Source organism: Pundamilia nyererei, unplaced genomic scaffold, assembly GCF_000239375.1.
Source record: "Pundamilia nyererei isolate P.nyererei 1_Seehausen unplaced genomic scaffold, PunNye1.0 scaffold00016, whole genome shotgun sequence".
Lineage (NCBI taxonomy): Eukaryota > Metazoa > Chordata > Actinopteri > Cichliformes > Cichlidae > Pundamilia > Pundamilia nyererei.
Genome location: NW_005187417.1, coordinates 826,357 through 847,164, shown reverse-complemented (window position 1 = coordinate 847,164; position 20,808 = coordinate 826,357). Strand labels below are relative to the sequence as shown.

Below are 20,808 nucleotides of genomic sequence, written 5' to 3'. Positions count from 1 at the left end.
GTTTCTGTTTTTTCCACCATCTTCCTCTTCCTGGACCTGGCTGCTGATGAGGGAGTGGAGAAAGCTGAAAATGATTACTTAAGTCACTGCTGCTAAAGGTGGTTCTACAAGCTGTTGAATCATGGGGTGTGCTTCATTTTTCACAGGTTAGGTTTACTGTAAGGATTTGGCACTTCACTGAGGGTTAAACTTTGGGCTGAAAAGCTTGGGAATGCATTAATGTCAAAGAAGAAACATGCCTGTGAGTTTATTTTGTCAAAATAAAAGTACCACTGATCCAAATGACGTCAATCTTAGCACCAAACTTACTCAAGTCCCCACCAACACACTTGCTGAGTTTAAATTTGGATAAACAGGAATGACGTAGGGAAGGACAAATGGAGCATGATTTCACAAATTTATAGTAAATAACTTTGGCAATAACATATCCCAGCTGGGTGTATTATGAGACACTGAAATGGAGTGGAATAATGCTACAGGTCAGACCGGTTATATAGGAAGGGACTTTCTGCTGCTGAGCTTGTTCAGACAAAAACCACACATACACTTACATACACACTTCTTTCTACTGAAATACCCACATTACATAATCTAAAAGTCATGTTTTGAATCCTCAAAGAGGATTTTTTTAAAAATTGCCTTTACAGCTACAAGAACAGCAGCACCCTGAACCCTGACTAATATTAATTTCCTTTAAGTCCGCATAATGTGACTGTTAAGCAGGTTTCAAGTCCCCATTACAGTCATACCCACCCAAACACAACAAAAACACAACAAATCAGGATCGAACATGCCCACAAGCATGAAGAACAGTCTTGAAACACAGAAACAGAAACCCTCACACCAATGTTTCACAAACACACTCCAGCATGCGATCTGACTTGCAGAATTTATATTTAATTGCAACATTTCAGACTCGACCTTCATCAGGCCTTTCAAATATACATACAAAAAACATATATCCAACTGTGAAACATATTTAATATTCAGTGGCGTTAAAAATATAATGTGCATCTGTCAAAGTAAACAACAGACAAATTTACAAACAAAACAGTCAAATGTAATGTACCCTGGTGGTTGTGAAAGGATAATACTTGTGCTTTTACATGTTTTACACCGCCTCAACTTCAAATTCCTCCTCAGCATTTTACAAATTCTCCATCAGTTTTTTTTTTTTTAATTTCTTGAATAGTTTCTTGAGTTCCTCTGGAAGGTCTGCTAAGAAGCATTTAAAAAGGGTGTAACACAAAGTGTTTATGAGAGAAATTGTGATACTTGGTGGTGGTGCACATATAGCAAAATGTCAAAGATGTCCAGTACTAATTTTACATGTTTACTTGATAATTGTAAACTTTTTTCACATTTAACATTCACTCATTCATAAAATCTGTTTTTTTGTAACGTTACATATTCACGATAGAAATTGGGTAAAATAATAATCAGTCTCACTTTGACAACTGATAAACTGAAAAGAAACAAAGTGGTGACATTGATTATAATTTGTCACAGTAATTAATATAAAAAAAAAATAATAATAATAATAATAAGTTTGTCCCCTATCCACCAGCTACAACTTCAGTTCAACTGTGACAAAAGTATAAACAAATGCAGAAAAGTGTAAATTTAGATAAAAGTACAACTTTTCAAAGCTTTTCAGGGACTGTAGGAGAGAAAGTTAGCTAATGTTAACCGTTATTGACTACTTCAGGCTAATGAATATATGAGCAAGTATTAGCCATCTGAAGCTAATGGTCACATCAAACCCTGGGGTCAGCCAAAATTAGCTCAACAACTAGTAGTAGTAGTCAGCTCAAGCAAATAGTTATATCAGGCTAGCAGCTGAAGTTAGCTGACAACAGCTACTATTAGCCACCTCAAGTTAATGTCATGCTAGACTAGTATCCAAAATTAACAGACATTGAATAGCAATAACAATTTCAAGCTAATGGTCATTACTAGGCTAGTAATCAAAATGACCTGATAATAGCCAATTTTAACCTTTTCAACCAAATATAACACTAAGCTAACAGCCAAAGTTAGCTGACATTAAATAGCCTTACCCACCTCAAGCCAGTGGTCATGTTAGACTAGCATTAGCAAGTGACATTAGTAATTTAAATTGACTACCAGTAGCTATGTCAAGCCAATGGTCACCAGTCAAAATTGGCAACCACTGAAAACCAAACTGCAGATGTTGACAACAACATAACATGAAAACAACAGTCAAATTAAAAAGGTGGAAAAAATAATGCAAATGTTAATTAAATGTGTAGATTATTGGCACTCAGAAAATACAGACAAAGTTGTAAGCTAAAGGAAGAATTTGACATTTTGGTATATGTGCTTATTTTTGTTAAACATTATTATGGGTTCATATCAACAACACAAATGCATACTCCCTAGGAGGCAGTTAATTTGTGCCAATCTAATTCACAAGTTGTTTTCCGAGTGACTTTAATTCTTGATTTGTCTACAATATCTTTATGAAGTCACACTAAACACTGGTTAAAAGAAAGAGGAGGGGGGGGGGGGGAAATCACTGAACAAACTGATGGATGATGTGTAAACAGCAGGAGGAATGTAAAACAGACATTAACAAAGCAGCGGTGTGTACTCCAAACTCTAAATAAGTATCAGTAAATGAATCACGGCTGAAACTGGAACTGTCTCTCCTGTTAGCCTGCAGCTTGTAAACGTACACCTTGTATGTTCTCCTGTCACAACTGCAAGATAATAAAGTCTTGCTGAAAACCAGTCAAGCGCTCGCAGATCAGATCCCCACTTAAACAATCGCATTCTTTAGATCATATTTCAGCTTCTTTGTGATACAATCTCTTGTTAGGCATTCAAAGTCTGCCATGGAAACTCATGATTCTCTTTATTGCAGTTGTTTGGCCTGAGCTCAAGGTTTTGGCCTTCAAAAAACTAATCTCTCTTTTGTTATAATAAGAAGTGGTGAAATATTATACAGCATATTTATCCAGTTGGAGAGGCTTCCAACAATCAACAGCAGAAAAGGACCTACAAATGAGGCTTTAAAAGCAAAGCTCACAGCTGCTGTTGAAAGAGCTGATTTATCTGTTTATAGGGTTTTATAGTTCAGAAAGGTCTTCACAGAGGAGAGAGGAGGCAGTCAAGTCCTACATACCCTGAAAATGTGCAGTTCTATATATCCACTGTGAAGAAATCCTGTTTATCCTGTTGCATATTTTCAGTTTCACTGAAAGAAAGGGCGATTATTGGTATGCCACTGCTCTTTATGTAAAACAAGATCATTCTTAAAAATGCGTGTTTAGGAACTACCAGCATTACCACCAGAGGGTGTGTTGAGTTTTTTTCTCCAAAAGAGGTTTAACCAGGCAGGTATTGAGGTTTTTTCACATGATGTCATGCAGTCATTGTGTCTATTTAATACTTGTTTCTGTGTTAAATAGCTAGATAATTAATAAGGTGGTAACACTGACTGCTACTGTGAACACTGTAAAGTTATATTAAAGTGAATTATGCAGTGGCCTAATCAGCATGGCTTGTTCTTTTAATAGTTTCTGGCAGTTTTTGCTGGTTTCAGGAAAGGAAATATTTTTCACTACTGTATGAGAATCACTGCTGGTGCCCAAGCATATGACAAAGGAACAAGTGTGACAAACAGTTAGCTGCTTCTTAATCTCGGTCTTGGTAGTTCTTAAGACCTGCGGACCAGCTAGCTGTTCTGACTATTCCATGTTGCAAGACTCTTGAAACAAGCTTAACTCTGAAGTTTAAGCTGAGGAGTTCACCTGATTTGCTTGAAATCGTATTAATGGTTTGTGTTTAAGCAACGCAGCAAGTGAGGTTGCCCGTTTCACCTTCGTTCTACTCGCAATTGTCAGCGGGCTCTCTCTTGAAGCTGAGGAGGCATGGTGACGCAGGTGGCGGCTTTGCTTCTGCTGCTGCTCCCAGCTGGTGTTTGCCATCTCGACACCTTTCTTTCCTGACATAACGTCCTGCATCGGCGCTGCGAGCAAGTGGAACATTTCCAGTGGCGCGTCGAGGCTCAGGTACTGCCAAGGTCTCTTACCTGCCATGTCTCTCTGCTTCACATTAGCTTGGAACTTCTTGATTAGCAACCGAATGATGTTTTTGTGACCGTGCATGACAGCAATGTGGAGAGGCGTGTGACCGCTGTTAGACCTGGCGTTTACGTCGAAGGTAAGAGAGTGCTTTTCAATTCCATACCTGAAACCGAAAATGGATGATGGATGAGTGCCATTTATCATCTATAAACAATAAACACATTAAAGATTTTATAACGCTGCTGTCAACACAAGAGAGTCATGAGTGGGTCACTGGTCTACCTTCCACTATTAAACCTGAGCAGACAAAACTAGCACTAATCCGCACAAGTACTTCAGACGTTCCTAATTATAGGTCACAAGTTCGCTGCGTACCCTAGAGTGTTGAGGACTCGGTGGTCGCCGTGTTTGGCAATCCAGTGCAGTACAGTGAAGCCTGAGATGAAGTCTTTTTTGTTGAGGAGGGACGGTTCCTCTCTGAAGAGGGTGTAGATTTCCGGCCAGTTGCCCGCCGCCGCCTTAACCAGCCAGGTATGTTCCCTCGGCTCCAAAGGAACCAGCGACTGATGACAGGAGCACATAATTTTAATTAATGAAGCCTCATCGTGTATTATATGATATGTGTGGGGCAAAAGGAGAGTATAGGTTTAATAACCTATGCTGAAAGCATGTAACCTATGAACAGGTGAACAGTAATTAATACTTGTGATTATGTTAATCACAGTTGTTAGTTTTAATAAGTCTTACATGTCGACCATGGTTGTCACGGTGGTTGGAGGAGGGCGAGGCTTCTGTAGATAGATTCATCTTTTCTCCTTTTGGCTCGTCCAGACTGGCGAGGCTGTGGCTTCGAGGCGGCGTGGAACAGGATGATAATGAGGAGCACGACAGATTGTGGCGGAGGCTGAGCGAGGAAGAAATCCGGTGGAGGCGGCTCCTCCGAGCCTCCTCGGTTCCTCTTCCTTCCCTTGCCTCCTCCTGAAGAATCTGGTCCAGGTCGGCTCCCATGCTGAGGGACATCCTTTGTTTGGTGCTCATCCGGTTGGTGGCACCAGGGCGTTGCCGCAGGTAAGGTGAAGAGACGGAGTCATCGCTTGACACTGCGTCTTCACGATCACAGAGATCACCTTTTAGACAGAGGGAAGCGTTCAGTGTGGTATAAATCATCGATTCCCACCCAGTGATAAAGGACACCAGGCGATGGTTATGGTGCAGGTGGGAAAGTAAAGGCAAGTTTGAAAAGATGTTACTTAAAATTTTGTTCCAATTAACCAATTTGAACATGAAAAACAGGGCTGATAAAGGACAGAAACTGCTGTTTTAAATGCTTAGAAGTGAATAGTGAACTTAAACTTCGGGTCAGACCTGTGGAAAGATAAAACGGTGCCACTCGGCCCGGAGAGGATTGGTTCTCGTTGAGCTGGTCAGTGGAGCGACGCAGCGGTGACGAACGAGCTGAGGGCTCCTGCTCGTCATAGAGCTGACCGGTGGAGCGATGCCAAGGCACTATTTTAGTGTCAGCACGACTCATCATGGAGTCCGACATACCCTCTTTGGTTCGTTTGACAGTTCCCTGGATTCTGGGCACGCCTACAGGCACACCTGTTTTCACGGAAATGTTACAGAGACAAGTCAACAGCTGGATTACCACTTTTGCTTAATGAACCTCGGGCAGAGGTGCATACACAGGAAACCCAAAATAAGGACGCCAGCTTATTTAAGTACATACTGTTCATTATGGGTCAGGCATGAGTTGGACTCTATTACTGAGATGAACTTTGACGTAGCTAAAATGTATGGAGGACCAAAACTGACAAAAATCTGTCATTCATAAATATAATAAATGTAATCATTTTCTTATCAATTTGCGAAAATGTACTATTAAAAGCCCCATAAGTGTGTCTCAGGCTATAATCACTTATTTTATGTTTTAAGTTTTAAATAAATAAAAGACTGTTGGATTAAATAAATAAAGCTTTAAAAAAAATTAAGTGTCACTGACTATTAAGCTGATCATTTTTTTAAATTTCTTTTTAAATTTACTCTTCTCCTACCAATTGAACAGTATGGAGGACCACAACTGTCAGAATCTTAAATGGCCTAAATGAATGACTAGCTCAGGAGTCTTTACTTAATTAAAAAAAATAAAACATCCTCTTGTGATTATGGTAAATGATATAGATCAAATATGATTTGTATAGTAACATTTTGTAACAAATAGAAGGACAATCTATCATTTTCACTTGTTTGTGTTAATATACTCTTCGGCCACTTTGTCAGGCACACTTGTTTAACTGCTTGTTAATACAAACATCTAATCAGCCAATCAAGTACAGCATGTAACATGTTTAAGCATGTAGAAACGGTAAAGTCGAGCTGTTGAAGATGAAACTGAGGATCAGAATGAGAAACAAAGGTGACTTAAGCGACTTTGAACGAGGCCGGTCTGAGTATTTCAATAACTGCTGATCTAGTGGGAGTAAATATCCAGTGAGCGGCGGTTCTCTGGGTGAAAATGCCTCGTTGATACCAGAGGTGAGAGGAGAATGACCAGAGTGTTTCAAGCTGATAGGAGGGCAACAGTAAGTCAGATAACAGCATGTTACAACCCAAGTATGCAGTATGCAGACACGTCAAACCTTGAAGCAGCGGCAGAACCAGAGTCATTCCCATCAGCTAAGAAAAAAAGAAACTTCACACAGGCACACTAAAACAGGATGAAATTAGAGGGGGATATCTTCCTGGCACAGTTAGGGCTCCTTAGTACCAACTGATTTTCATTTAAACCCTATGCCCTACCTGAGCATTGCTTGCCCTTCCCTTTATCACCACAATGTTCTTATCTTCTGATGGATACTTCCAGCAGGATAATGGACCGTGTCACAAAACTCATTTTCTAATATATAACTGTACTCAAATTGCCTCACTCATCACCAGACCAATCCAACAGAGAACCTTTGGGATGCGGTGAAATCGGAAATTCACATCATGGATGTGCAACTGACAGTTCTGCAGCAACTGTGTGATGTCATCATGCCAGTGTGAACTGAAATCTCTGAGGAAAGTTTGCAGCACCTTTTTCGATCTCAGCCATTAAAAATTCAAGCAGCTCTGAAGGGTCTGGCCCAGGTGTACTTAATAAAGTGGCCGTGAGTAATTTTACAATAATAATTTCTAAAATGTAACAAACAAAAGCAAATGTATTAGGTAATGAAATAAATTAAACATCAATAAATGAATAAATAAACAGATCTAGATGCTTGTTTACATACATATAAGTTTTTCATGTGTCACATAAGAGCTTGACTTTTTCATCCAGTGAAAAGTGAAAATTCATAATGTAATTAAATGCACCAAAATTAATATTAAAAATAAAAAGAGGCAATAATCTATAAACTGTGACATAAGTTGATATTTCTTTATTTTATTTTGTATTGAACTTTCAGCTATATTGATTTTTAAACTGATTTAGTAGTCATTTATTTTGACATATTCATTTAATTTCATTTACTTTCTGCATTAGTTTCCACATTTCTGCCTGTGTATGAGAGTGAGGAGGTTCTCCTGAGAACATTTATCGCTGACAAAGTCAGGGGGAGTCATTGAGACCGGGGAAAGAGTGATTTTGATGGGGGACCATTTTCAGTGGTGGATTAATACTGACAAGCTTCTAACCAGCTAACATTAACAAAAAGACCTGCTAGCGTACCTGCTCTGATCTGCAGATCCGAGGAGCTGCTGGTCCATCCCAATTCTCTGGTGGAGTTAGACGGCGGCCACTTGGTGCTGTGGAAGCCGCCAGCGGACGAGGGCAAGTAGATGCTGCTGTGGCTGGACGACATCAACGGTCCGTCGCTCTGATTGGTCTCTGGTTTGGGTTCCCTTGAGAGTGGTGAGTATTGGTGGCCCTGCTGGATGTTGCGGTGGAGTGCCGTCTCCAAAGGCAGGCTGCGTCTGGTGGTCTCGCCCAGTTCCAGCCTAGGGCCTGCAGTTTCCTCCCTCAAACCTAGATAGTGAGGGCTGAGCTTTTCCCCTTCAGCGCCCTGGATGTAAATCTGTGGGACAGATGAAGGTGCAGGCGTGTCTATGATGCATGGCGATGAGGAAGACATGGCCCTCACTGTGTCACCAAGCGGCACATTCAGTGGCCACGCTCCTCCTCCTGAACCTCGCCTCATGGGGACCTCCTCTACGTCATCTTCATCATAACTCACAGCAGCTTTATAGCTCTGTCTGTGCTTCAAACGCCTTTGGGTGAGCTGTGGAGGCACAGGAGGCTCCTGATGAAGACCACCTTCTGGAGGCTGGGGCCCCCTTCTGAGGGCCTCAGTACCCTGAATGTAACTCCTCTGGACTGAGGAAGGAGCAGGCGTAACCCTCCCCGGGGCACTGAGTGGAACGCTAGGGGGCCGCGCTCCTGCTGCTGAACCCTTCGTCACTATGACCTCCTCTTCATCATCTTGGCTCACAGCAGTTTTGTAGCTTGGCCTGTTTCTTGCTCTTCGGGGGGCACGCTGAGGGTGAACATCCCCCTCTGGCTGCTTCCTCCCTGTGAGGACCTCAGGGCCCGGGCTGGTTTCTCTATGAGGAGATGCAGGTGTGACACCAGGAAGTGGACCAAAACCCACTCTCAGCTCTCCCCCTTTAGATGCCTGATCTGGGGCAGGAGGTGTAGGCAGACTGGGTGTCTTTAGCTGTGGTTTCTGTGGGATGTGACTCACCGTCTGTGCTGACATTGGTCGCACAGAGTGGTCAGGTGCGCTGTGTGCCTGCTGCCGTCTCAGGTCAAAGTTGCTGTTATTCGGAATGACCCTAGTTGGACTCCGAGGGGTGAGCATTTGCCCCTCAGTACCCTGACTGTAACTCTTCTGGCCTGAAGAAGGAGCAGGCGTGACCCTCCCCGGGGCATTGAGCAGAGCGCTCGGGGGCCGCGTTCCTCCTGCTGAAATCTGCGTCACTGTGAGCTCCTCCTCTTTCTCCTCTTCATCATCTTGGCTCACAGCAGTTTTGTAGCTTGGCCTGTTTCCCGCCCGTCGGGGGGCACGCTGAGCATGAACACCCGCTTCTGGCTGCCTCTGCCCTGTGAGGACCTCTGACCCTGGGCTGGTTGCTCTGTGAGGAGGTGCAGGTGTGACACCAGGAGGTGGACCAAAACCCACTCTCCGCTGCCCCTGCCCCACTTTAGAAGCCTGATCGAGAGCAGGAGGCGTGGGCAGACTGGGTGTCTTCAGCTGTGGTGTCTGTGGGCTGTGACTCACTACCTGTGCTGTCACTGGTTGTATAGACTGGTGTACCTGCTGCTGCCTCAGGTTTAAATTCTCCTGCACGCTGTTGTTGTTGGTCAGGACGAGGCCAGCCACAGGTAGGATTGTTTTCGTTGCAGTTTCTCCCGACGGGGCGGGTGCAGTCGCTTCTTTCTGCTGCGGTTTCTGTCGCGGCTTGTTAGGAGCGGCAGTTTCGGCGTTCTTCCCGACCGGGACGCACGGAGGGTCGGAGGAGCCCACTTCAGCCCCCTTACCTGGGACATATCCTCTGAACTTCTTCCTGAGGATCACATGAGACACTCCGTCCAGCTGTGTGACGGTGGCCACGGAGTTGACGAACTTCTTGAAGAGCTCTCGGTTTCGGTCCTGGTCCGCATGATCCCGAATGAAGTTTTTGAAGTGCAGAACCAGGTCGGAGTTTTTCACTGTGCCTCCGCGGCTCTGGAGGAACACCAGCACCGCGTCCTGAGTGAACTCCGAGGCCATTGCGCTCCGATTAGTGCCTTATGCAGCTCCTCTCTTTCTCTCCCGCCCTGTTAGTCCCAAAGGTCAGGAGCTGTTTCTGTCAGACCAGAATAAACTCCGCCCACCCCAGGTATTTAACCACATTCTCACCTGCTGCATCCCCGCAGGTAACCCGGATGTGTGTTGAGGATCTAAATGAAGTGAAGATGTGAGCTCCTATTTCAGGAAGCAAATGTGCAGTAAAGCCGTGATAATAATCATGTGTTTATAGCACTGCAGACAGGGAAGCGCTAAAACTTCAGCAGGTTTCTGTAAAAGGTCCGAGAGCTCGCCTGCTGCTGTTTTACATCATTTAAATATCCCGATTCTTTCTAACTTTATTTCCACTGCAGTGATGATATTCATCTATATGTGTGTGCGTGTGTGCAGGTCAACAGGATGAGAAGAAAGAGTCTGATAGTATTTACAAAAAACATTTATTTAGCAAAAAAAAAGCTGTTACTTTTTATTTATTGTTCTTAAGTCTTTCAGAAAACAAACATTGAATTTCATTCAACAATAAACCAGAATCTTTTCGAGATATTCTTTAGTGCCTCTGAAAATAAACAGTAATCAACAGTACAACTGGGGTTATAGAGGAGGGCATGCGGCAGTGTGTGTGTGTTGTACTGCTTGGAGAATATTTAAAAGGTGCTCTCAAAACTAAACACGTAGGCGTGGAATAAAAGTCAAAAACCCTCCACTGATCAGAAGCAAATAAATATCATATACTGCAGAAATGAAACCATTCGGAGTCTGTATGAAGGGACGGGAAGCCAAATGGTGCCTGTTATACAGCAAGGTGAGAAAAGTTTATAAACCTGATCCTCCAATGAGTCACAGAGGACCTATGGAAGCCTAGATATGACAAAAATGTATCAAACAAAGAAAAAATGTAAGGATTAAAAATAAAAAGGTCACCATTTTGCACTTGTTTCCTTTTGTACTTTACTCACCTGACAACACATTTTCTGTGTTTAAAAAAAAATTACCTAAATTTATTTAAGTAAGAAGTCAGTGGGGTCAACTGAAACAGAATTAAAGGGACACACCACCAATTTTAAGTCAGTTTTATCACCATAATGTTTTAAATCTGAATATCTCTGTTCAGGTACGTGTGTAAACACAGCTTGAGAAATAATCTCAGTGAGTAACCAAACTCATATTTCTAATTTTTCCTGGGACGCCTGGCTTCAAAGGCCAAAAAAGTTCAGGTCCTACATCCTGACAGTTTTAGATTAACAATTTTAAAAAAAACAGCCACCAGCTGAATTTGTGTCAAAACGTCAGCACAGGGATGTTGGATTCGACACAGAGTAAGGCTACGGGTATTTTCAGTATCAGGCAGAGAGGGAGAAAGAGCTGAGGTTAAATGACATACTACGATGCCTCCTCCACCTAAATGAGGTGTTTTATGTTATGTCCAACTGCGAGGAGGCCTGGTTCAGACCCGGGATGCACTGGAGAGATTAGATTTCTTGGCTAATAGAAGAGCTGGAGGAGGGGGCCAGGGAGAGGAGAGCTCAGACTGCTACTCCCACAGCCTGCACTCAGATAAGTGGCAGAAAATGAATGAATGGATGGATAAGAGAAGAAACTGATGCACAGGCAAATCTGGCATCTAAAGGTTTTACAGTGTGGGTCTTTCTTTTCTCTGAGAGAGCTGGACTGAAAGGAGTTTAAAAATATGTTTCTCAGTTTTCTATGAAACTGAAAGTCGTTCTGAAAGAAGGATAATTAAAATAAAATGTCATGTTACATAGTGGGAAACATATTGTTAATTTAAAGGTTTCCTGGAACTGAAAATGTTTCTATAAATGATCCGAAAGTTAGAACATTACAACCTCTCAACTGTAAAGGTTTGCTTCTTCTCAGCATCACAAAGTTAAATATCTTTGGGTTATTTTTCCGATTATTCTTTTTTAAGTTGATATCTGTTGGAAATCAGTGGATTTTAAGGTGACTACTGTAGCTGGCAACATTTCTGACATAAAAACCCCCTCCAAAGTCCAAAATTGAACCAAGATGAAATCTGGAAGAAATCTCAGCCTGTGAAAGTCTTTGGAATCGTGAAGCGTCAGACTTGATGAGAGGCATACGACAGTGTTTATGGGTCAGTGTGATTTCTGCTGCAAACAGCAGTGGGACTGCTACAAAGTGCTACAAGCTGCAGATGTGCAGACAGCAGTGGCAGTAGTTGTGTTACAGTTTAACATGACAGTGACGATTACAGTTCGTCTTCAGGATTTTTTTGCTTTCTGTCCAGTGAAACGAGATCATAGTCCCTCTGATTTTGGTGTTCATTAAGGTTAAGGTGATGTGAGAGTGAGGCAGGCTCTGTGGAAAGATGGAGAAGATGATGATCTTTTAAAGATGGTGGTGCTTTCTCTTTGGGAGATAACTGCTCACGTGCACCAGCTATCAGATAGAAAGACCTCATGGAGGAAGGTCTGAATGTTTGAGGCTCCTGAAAGTATCACCAGTCAGTTAAAGGACAATTCCAGTGTAGTAATATTTAATTTACCTCCATATGATTTATTCTTGGGCTCTACTAGAGTAGCTTTGCATAATTCACAGTTTAAAATAATCTTTATTTGTCTTATACTGGGGCAACTCTGCCTGTAACAAGTGGATTTAGCTCTTTCTCTTGCAACAACTGCAGGTGGTGGAGTTTAAGTCCATCTAAACAAAGGATAACACCCTTTACAGAGAAGCAGCTGAATGAAATCAGAATAGAAAAGCAAGGAGATTGTCCACTAGTAACTATACCATGGATGGTATATTAACTATACTAACCCTAACCTGAGTACACGTAGTCTACAGGGTTTTTCATTGCTCTATTTTGTGCATTCTCCTCCTGCCCTGACCTGGAAATCAGTCTAACAGAACCATCTTGAAGAATGTCCCAGTTTCTAAAAAACATCTGGAGGTCAGAGCAGAGTGAGGATACACAAGTGTTTTATGCCTGAAAGCTCCACACTGAAGCATTCATTCATAAATCCAGCGTGTTATTTTCCTGTTCTTTCTATGTGTTTCTGCTTCAGTGTTCTTTATGTAATTGGCTATGACCCGTTTTCTGTAGCCACCGTGGTGTCACATGTTTTGAAGCTTTGATTTTTTTTGTGACTGAGCCCATAAACTCATCAGGAAAATGTTTACACAGGTCTCAGCAGTTTTAAGGCACTTGTGTGTTGACATTACTTTTTAAACCTGGAAGCTACGTCTGTCTTTTGTGTGTCTTTGTGCGTCTCGTTGTGGTTTTACTTCCACTTTTGAGATTGCCGGCCCTGCACTCATGAGTTTCACCTGTGTGTGACTGTTCCCACCTGTGCCTCAGGACTATATACATTTGAGTGTGTATAAATAGTCCTGTTTTGTCTCTTCATCTACCTCGCATTACTTGCACTTCCAGCACTCCTTTTTTTGTGGATTTTTTTTGATAAGAAAATGAAGGCTTGCTGTGTAAAATACATCAGTAGGAACTATATGCCACATTTCATGTGTAACGCTTTAAAGCAGCAGTGCCTCATTTTGTTCTTCCCCTTTCTTTGTGTCTCTTCCTCACTTTCTCTTTTCGGTTCTCTGGTGGAAGGAACTAAAATGCAAGAAGAAGAGGTGAGGAAGTACAAACTGAGAAATGGGTAAGAAGGATATGTGTGGGAAACACTGGGTATCCCGTCTTTATGACACCATACAGATCCCAGAATAGAAAAACCTATGTGAAAGTGAAACTTTGGCCATGTTTAATCCATCACTGAAGCAGGATATATATAACAAGACCCCCCCCCCCCAAAAAAAAAAAAGCAGAAGAGGTCTAAGTGTTTAAAAAAATGGAGAAAATCATCCACCATGCTGGAATTGTCCTTTGAAGGATTTGATGATAAACTTTCCTGGTAATCCTCTGACCTTAAAATCACTCAACCAGCAGAGTGTGGTTAGAAATATTGTCTAGTTGCTGGCGTTGAGGTGAACAGAGGCCTAATGTGCAGTCAGGCGTGAACAGAAAGAGGCACATTAAAGGCTTTTCTTCATGTGTGAAGTCTGCATAGTCAATTCAAAATGGGCGGAGCCTGTTTTGGGGCATCCTTCGTGTAAAGCTCCTTCAGTTTTTATGGTGCTACCTGTCCTTCGTGTTCATGATGTCACAGTGATGTCACAGTGGTAGATCTGACCACGTGGCTAGGGCTTATAATTGCAGCGGGTGGAAGCAGTGGTGGAAACAAAGAAGAGCAGGGCACGGGGCTTGCTGCGGGCCAGCCGTTGGCCTCTGCCAGCTCTGCTGGTAGGCTCTCGGCCAATCGCGTCAGCTGCTCCTCTCCCCGTCGTATGAGGTCGTCCAGGTGTCGCTGGCGGATCAGAAGGGAGGGCTTGGTGCTGACGAAGCGCCGGTAGTCTTGGAGTTGGGGTTCGCTGAGGTAACTGGACAGGATGGCGTGGACCACGCGCTGCCGCCGGTCCAGGTTCTCCTTCAGCTCTCGAGCGTCTTCGGTTTGGCGAAGGAGGAGAGAGCGCTTGTGATTAAGGGAGTCCTGAGGAAGAGGAAAACAAACACATATATCAAACACATACATCTATATATCTTCTTTGTTTATATATTTCAAAATCACATGCCAATAATGCTCGTCCTCGCTCTCCTTGCATTTTTTCCTGTTTATTTGTTGCCTCTCCACAAGGAAGGGAGTTCTTTCTCCCTACAGTCCCCAAGTGCTTGCTCACAGTGGATCTCCTGATTATTGGGGTTTTCTTTCCAGTGTCGCAGTCTTTACCTTATCTTTACCAAATGCTTTGAGAGGACTGTTGTTATACAAAGAAATTGTCTCTAATAACTGCTGTGTTTGTGTTACCTGGGGAAATGAACTTAATGCAATAAGACATTGCGACTTAATTCTTTAAATCACTACCATGTACTTTATAACAGTGGCACTGGGTAAACAAGTGGATAGTACTTCAGCTCCCCCTTGTGGCTACAGATGGGAAAACTTCTTTCTTTTACAAAGTGTTCTTAAACGTGTGACTGCAAAAAAAAAAAAAAAAGCTCATTAAAGTATTCATAAACAACCGATAAGATGTATAAAATCAACTGTTTGATCTTCTTAAAAAAACAACCACTGAGCACAACTGACTGCTTTTATAACACATTTACCAGAATTGGTCTGAGTTTGAGGCCAGGGCAGCAGATAACCACGAGGTAAAAGTTAATATTTCATCTTTGAGTTGACTCAAAAGTTTAGACTTATTATGTCGTCGGGTGAGAGCAGATAAAGATACAGCAAACATTAACAGAGTCAAACATCGATTGTCTTCACTGATTCAAGCTCATTTTTTTCCTGTGTGCTCCTTTGTTCAGAAAAAGGGGTTGAAATAAACTCTCATATATCAAAATATTTGGGACTGAAATCTTTGTTGGGACTATTTTTAATATCTGAGATGATACAGACACGGCTTAAGTCATACAGCAGAACTGCACACTATTGAGATCAGGGTTATTAAACACAATTATTCACAGACCTTCCAAAAAAATGAAGAAACTTTTTTTTTATATATATAATTTGGACCGTCTTCCTTTGACTCTATTGAATTTGAAAGCATGCAGGTAAAGGGAAACAAATAATAAGGAAAACAGCAGGGAGGCAGATAGTGTGGTGCAAAAGTTAAAGTCCCTTTCACTGTCAGTTTTGGTCCTATAGAGGACCAAAACTGACAATATCAGGATTCTGATAAATATTTATATGTATTTAAAATAGTCAAAAATGTAAATAAATATAGAAATTAATTCATAAAATCTGGCAGAAATTTACCATCTTGTTTCAGTTTAGCTTTGTGTTACTTTTCCCATTTGCTTACTTAATTTTCTGTTTTATTTTAGTCATTTCACCTCTTCTGGAATTTATCCATATTTATTTCCCCAAATCTAATTCTCTATTATTCTTTTCACACATGCCTACATATACTTCTAATAAATCACATAACTCAGTCTGAGATGGTTTGACCCCCAAGAACCTTGATCTGGTTATCAGGCACTTAGTATAAAGACACTTCAGACACTGAAGTGTCAATGTGCCAAAGACATTAAAGGTATATGGAGGAAAACTGTCACCGTATGAAGGGCAAAACTAAACCTAAAATGAATTTAATTTAGTTACTGTCCCATTTGTTTTACTGCCTGAATCACAGAACTGCAGGTGTGATGCAGGCAGGTGGACTCTGCATGTCTCACCCTCTCTTCAGCCGCTTCTTCTGGCGACAGCCCGTCTCTCTGCAGAGCGAGCAGAGATCTGTCAATCCTTGACAGCCGGCTGCACAGAGACAGCAGCAAGTTCACGATCCTCTCCAGATCACCTGCAAACAACAAACAGGTCAAAGACATTTTTCTTACCTTTTAGAAAGAACCTATTTCCTTGTCTGCAGCTCATATTACCTGCGGTGTTCCACAAGGCTCGATTTTAGGTCCTATTATATTTTTTTTATATTTGTTTATTTATTCTCCAAGGTCATTAAGCCTCTTTCCACTAAAGATAGAAATACTTACGTCTGAAACTTGGGGTCCTTAAAGCCTATCTGCTGTGGAAGTGTAATGAAAATGACATATTTCTGCTTTTTGTCACAGCGTCACTCTGATGTCATACCGATGAACACGCTGTACTTGTCCTTCTCGTTGGTTTTGAGGTGGTCCTGCACCATTGTGTCGATGCTATCCCCCAGCGCCTTGTGATGCTTCTGCTCCTCACACAGCGCCTCTTTCTCCCGCTTCAGAGCCACCACGCTGCTCCTAAGAGCTTCACACAGCTCCACCTGGTGGACAGCAGGAGAAATGTGAAAACAGTTGGCAGTTTTACCTTCTGCTGCTGGGATTTTAGGCAAATATTTAAAAATAAGACTCATTTACAGATTTATTGATTTGTGCACCTACATTATATCTTAACACTGTTAATTATTCACATTTTAACGAGAAATTATTATTTTTATTTTTTATTTTACCTTCCTGGTGTTGAGATCCTTCTCTTCTTCATCCAGATTGGGCTCCTTCTTTTGATCTGCCGCCGTGCTCTGAGCAGGATCGCAGATGCCAGCCTGGGTCCTACAAAGATGACAATACTATTTAAAAACAGATATTTTTGATGTGACAGCCCTGTATTTTATCCATTTTAAAGCATTTGAAAGAACAGAAACACTTTTTCAAGGTCGATTTAAAAACCAGGCTGATGCAGTGGAGGCTCACATTAAAGAAAAAGCTATTTTACTGACCAGATACAGTCTGTTATGCCAGCAACACAGTACCACTAGGTGTCAGTGTTGCTGCAGGAATAAGCCTGAAGGGCTGATTAGATGGAAAATGTAAAAAAGTTGTTTTATTCCTACTTGTGGCCTTTCCATTAAAACAATATAATCAGATAAAATATGAAGAGCTCTTTTGGATCAGAGAGATGCAAGAGTTTATAAAACAGGCAAAAGAAACCCCACCTTCATCAGCTCTAGCAGTTCATCCTCTGGGTGAACTCATTAGTAATAATAATCCAGTATTAAGACACATTTTAGGTACATTTTTTGCACTGTGTCAAAGTGTATTTTCATATTGCAGATTTCTGAACTTTCTAAATGTAAATAGCGATGAACACACTCTTTGTTTCACAGAGTTTAAAAAGTCACATGCATTAGGTTCATTTTTCTACCTGTATGACCATCCTGGTTATTAAATAACATTAAAAGGCACATGCAGTCCCTCAGTTTGGTAAAACTGCACCAATATGGAAATGCCAGATTCCAGACAGCAGGAATGAAGAAGTTCCTTTTCCTCTGATGAAATCAGGCTAGGGAGGGGCAGCCCTGCCCCAAGTGGTTGGGGGTAAGTGGGTGACTATCGATTTGTAAGTCATAGCACACCACTATACAACTCATTTTGAGTTTTTTTGGGCGTCCTTTCAAGTCCACTAAAAGTAAAAAAAAACAGGTGCTTGGTTTTCTTAGTTGTGAAATCCCTTTTAAACCTTGCACTTAACTCACTGTCCGTTTTAAAATTATATATTTTTAGCCCCTATACATACCATCCCATTCAGGTAATGATGTTTAAGAAATTCTCATGTAGGTTGACAACGCTGTCCAAACTGTGCTGCTGTTAATCAGGTTTGTCTGGTCTCACCTGTCTGACTTTGACACTCAGTCAGCAAAGGAAGCTGATTTTGAACCCGCAGGTTACCTCATCCACTCGAGCAGGGTTAAAGACCTCGAGAAATCGAAATAAATTTGATGCCGGGTTCACTCATGACCCCTAAGAGTACTTCACAAGGAGTGTGGCAGCAGAGAAAATCAAAGAGGTTCAAAAGCACAACCTCTACAATGACGGCTGTTTGTCTTCTCATTCTTTCTGTGAACAATGCGTTCGCCAGCGAACTAAAACACACTCGAGATGTCACTGACATCACAGGCTGTGACTTGCAGGGACAGCTGAGGCTCCCAATGTTCCTCCTTTGCTTTGACAGCAGCAGATAAGAGGAAGGAGGCTGTCAGCATACACAGCAAGGGTGATAAATGCTGGTTTACAGGAAGTCCATTACCCCCAAAAATGTTCGTGTCGTGCTTCAGTCCCATAAAAGTCACTCTGTGCAATTTTGCTCTTGAGGCTAAATAAACAGAGTCATTGTGGAGGCCTTTAGTTTTGCCTTACATAAAGCACTTTAAACAGCATCACCAGACTGTTTAGTGCACTCCAGTCTTGTAATTATCCAACTGTTTGGAACCAACTATCTTTGATTGTAAGCCTTTGTTTGTTCTGTGTAAGTGGATGTATCAGAGTGGGAATGATTCTGAGTGAATCTGCCGACACAATAAACAAACTAGAAAGGTTACACCAGCGCGCTGTACTATGAAGCAAGTTCTACATACCCATTTTCATAATTGGCTTAACATACACCGATATTGGGCTAAGTGGTCACATGAAGTTGGTTATCAACTTTATATGCCAACCCAGTCTTTCTTAATCTAGCTAGGAGCCCATTCACGTGAATAGATGATTTGACAGCATGTGACCAATCAAAGACATGGTTATTAAAGACATTATAAAAACTCAAAGCACTTAGAGTGTGCTGTCATTACGCAGATGTGCACAGATCCTGAAGTAGAAAGCCTGAGTAAATAAAATAAATAAAGAGAACAAGCAACATTGTGAGATCCATTATGAATCAGATTTTTAGGTTTTGTCAAACCAGCTAATGCAACAAAAGCTTACATATGTGGGACCCTCTCAGTATTCAGAAATAAGAAATCCATTGTTGGTTTATGATAAAACTCAGTTGAATGACCTCAAGGACGAGTCTTGAGTCATGTTAGCTGAGAAGTGTGACCTTTGTATCAAAGAGGGAGGCAGCTGTTGTGTCTGGAAAGTGCCTTAAACCTGCATTCTTTTAGATGACCAGCAGGGGGCAGCTACTCTGCCTGTCAGATTATATAGACATCTCTTAGAAATTGAGCCTCCTTCTCCTTTGATCTATGACCTCAGTAAACACTTTCCTGATGAGTTTATGGCCTTGATAGGTAGTTTCAAGTCTAATTTAATAGAGTTTGGTTTTCTTTTTGTACACTTGGGTCCAATTTAGAGTCAAATAGATGATAAAGCAGGCTTTGCTTTAGGGCGCGACCGCCCTCAACCCTGATTCTGTACAAACTCACTCCCCAGAAGAACAAATTAGAAAATGCAGCCAGAAATAAAAGGGTTTGCTTACCTGTCATCCTCTTGGCTGCTGCCTCTGTGGGTCCATTGTGATTTCCCAATCAGTTTGCTGTTTGGAAAGATCTCCTCCAATAGCTCTATAGTGGATTTACCTCCCCACGTGTCCAAGAGGGGCGCTAGAGAGGGGTCCTGCAACACCTGGAAAAAAGAAAAGAATAAAAACTAAGCACAAAAAGAAAGGTAGTCAAAATTAAACAATTTCTTGTAGTTCAAAATCAGTCATAGCATTGCACTGGAAAAGAGGGGAAAGGAGTTGCAGTTGAAGACCATAAACAGTGCAGTGAACTCCAGACCCAGGAATAAATACTGGCTGTACCTTTTTACACTGAAGAGAAACATTTTCTGACAAAGACAAATTTAGATGCATTGTTGAATTTTTGCACTTGTATTTCTTATATAAAAAATCTCAGAGATTAAAAGTGTAGTTAAATTTCTTTACACTGACAAAAAGGGGAGTTAAACTGCTCTGGCCCACTTAAGATCAAAGTGCACTCTATGTGGGCCATAATGTGAAATGAGTTGGACATCCCCGCTCTAACCCTTTAGGGAAAAGTGAAGAGGACTTGTGTGTGTGTTGGTTAGAAAGATTATTTTCTTTGTCTTGTGATTGCCATTGTAGAACAATTTAAAAACAGAGTCATATTCCGCTTGCCTAGGGTTAGGTTTGAGGTTGTCACTGATGCTATTAAGTTATGCAACTTTTTACATTTGTAAAACCCTTTTTATCAGGTAAAGCTACCACATCACAAGCCTGCCAAAACTATTCCATGTCATTTGGGAGTCTAGGTTGGTATCTTTGAAGAAAAGTCAAACAGTTCCTAGTAAATGTCCAATTGTATATTTACTTGAAATCTCATCCCTATTAAAAAATGGGAACTCTTGAAGTAGATTTCCCCTGTTCTCTGTCTGCTAAGCCCCAAATATTTGATGATTCCTCCACACACAAAGTCCAGAGACTCTCCAGCAAGATACAAATTGACTTCAGACACTCACCAACTGCTGAGCCAGAGCCTCCACTCTCAGCTCTTCAGATGTCTTCTCCCTTTTGGGCAGCGGCTGGTACTCAAGGCTTAGGTTGTCCTCTGTGGTGGCAGATGTGGTGGTTGGAGTGATGGTGGAGGGTTGCATTGAAGGAAGTTGACTGGGCACAGAAGAAGAGCTGACTGGTAAAAACTGGGGGGAAGACTTTCTTGTGGAAATGGTGGAGAACTCCGAAGTGGAACTAAAGTTGGAGAAATGGGAAAATTAACGGAAGAAGAAAATA

The 20,808-nt window shown here is 41.7% G+C and overlaps 2 protein-coding genes across 3 annotated transcripts in view; both read right to left on the bottom strand.

Annotated features, from left to right (window-relative positions):
* Positions 1 to 2,529: 2,529 nt before the first annotated feature.
* Positions 2,530 to 9,905, bottom strand: sowahb (sosondowah ankyrin repeat domain family member B). The gene is made up of 5 exons (XM_005725496.1): positions 7,762 to 9,905; positions 5,418 to 5,654; positions 4,800 to 5,179; positions 4,428 to 4,615; positions 2,530 to 4,215 (listed from the first exon to the last, which is right to left on the bottom strand). Exons 1-5 carry the CDS (start codon positions 9,800 to 9,802, stop codon positions 3,759 to 3,761), a joined length of 3,303 nt encoding a protein of 1,100 aa, XP_005725553.1. The 5' UTR covers positions 9,803 to 9,905; the 3' UTR covers positions 2,530 to 3,758.
* Positions 9,906 to 13,612: 3,707 nt separating this feature from the next.
* Positions 13,613 to 20,808, bottom strand: part of shroom3 (shroom family member 3) — a 74,878-nt gene continuing 67,682 nt past the window's right edge. For both annotated transcript variants that reach the window (XM_005725493.1, XM_005725495.1), the window contains 6 exons: positions 20,538 to 20,766; positions 19,537 to 19,682; positions 16,799 to 16,898; positions 16,447 to 16,612; positions 16,038 to 16,159; positions 13,613 to 14,349 (listed from right to left, as the gene is read on the bottom strand). In XM_005725493.1, the coding sequence (XP_005725550.1) occupies positions 13,963 to 14,349; positions 16,038 to 16,159; positions 16,447 to 16,612; positions 16,799 to 16,898; positions 19,537 to 19,682; positions 20,538 to 20,766 (1,150 nt within the window). In that variant the 3' untranslated portion in view covers positions 13,613 to 13,962. The remainder of the gene's footprint in view (positions 14,350 to 16,037; positions 16,160 to 16,446; positions 16,613 to 16,798; positions 16,899 to 19,536; positions 19,683 to 20,537; positions 20,767 to 20,808) is intronic.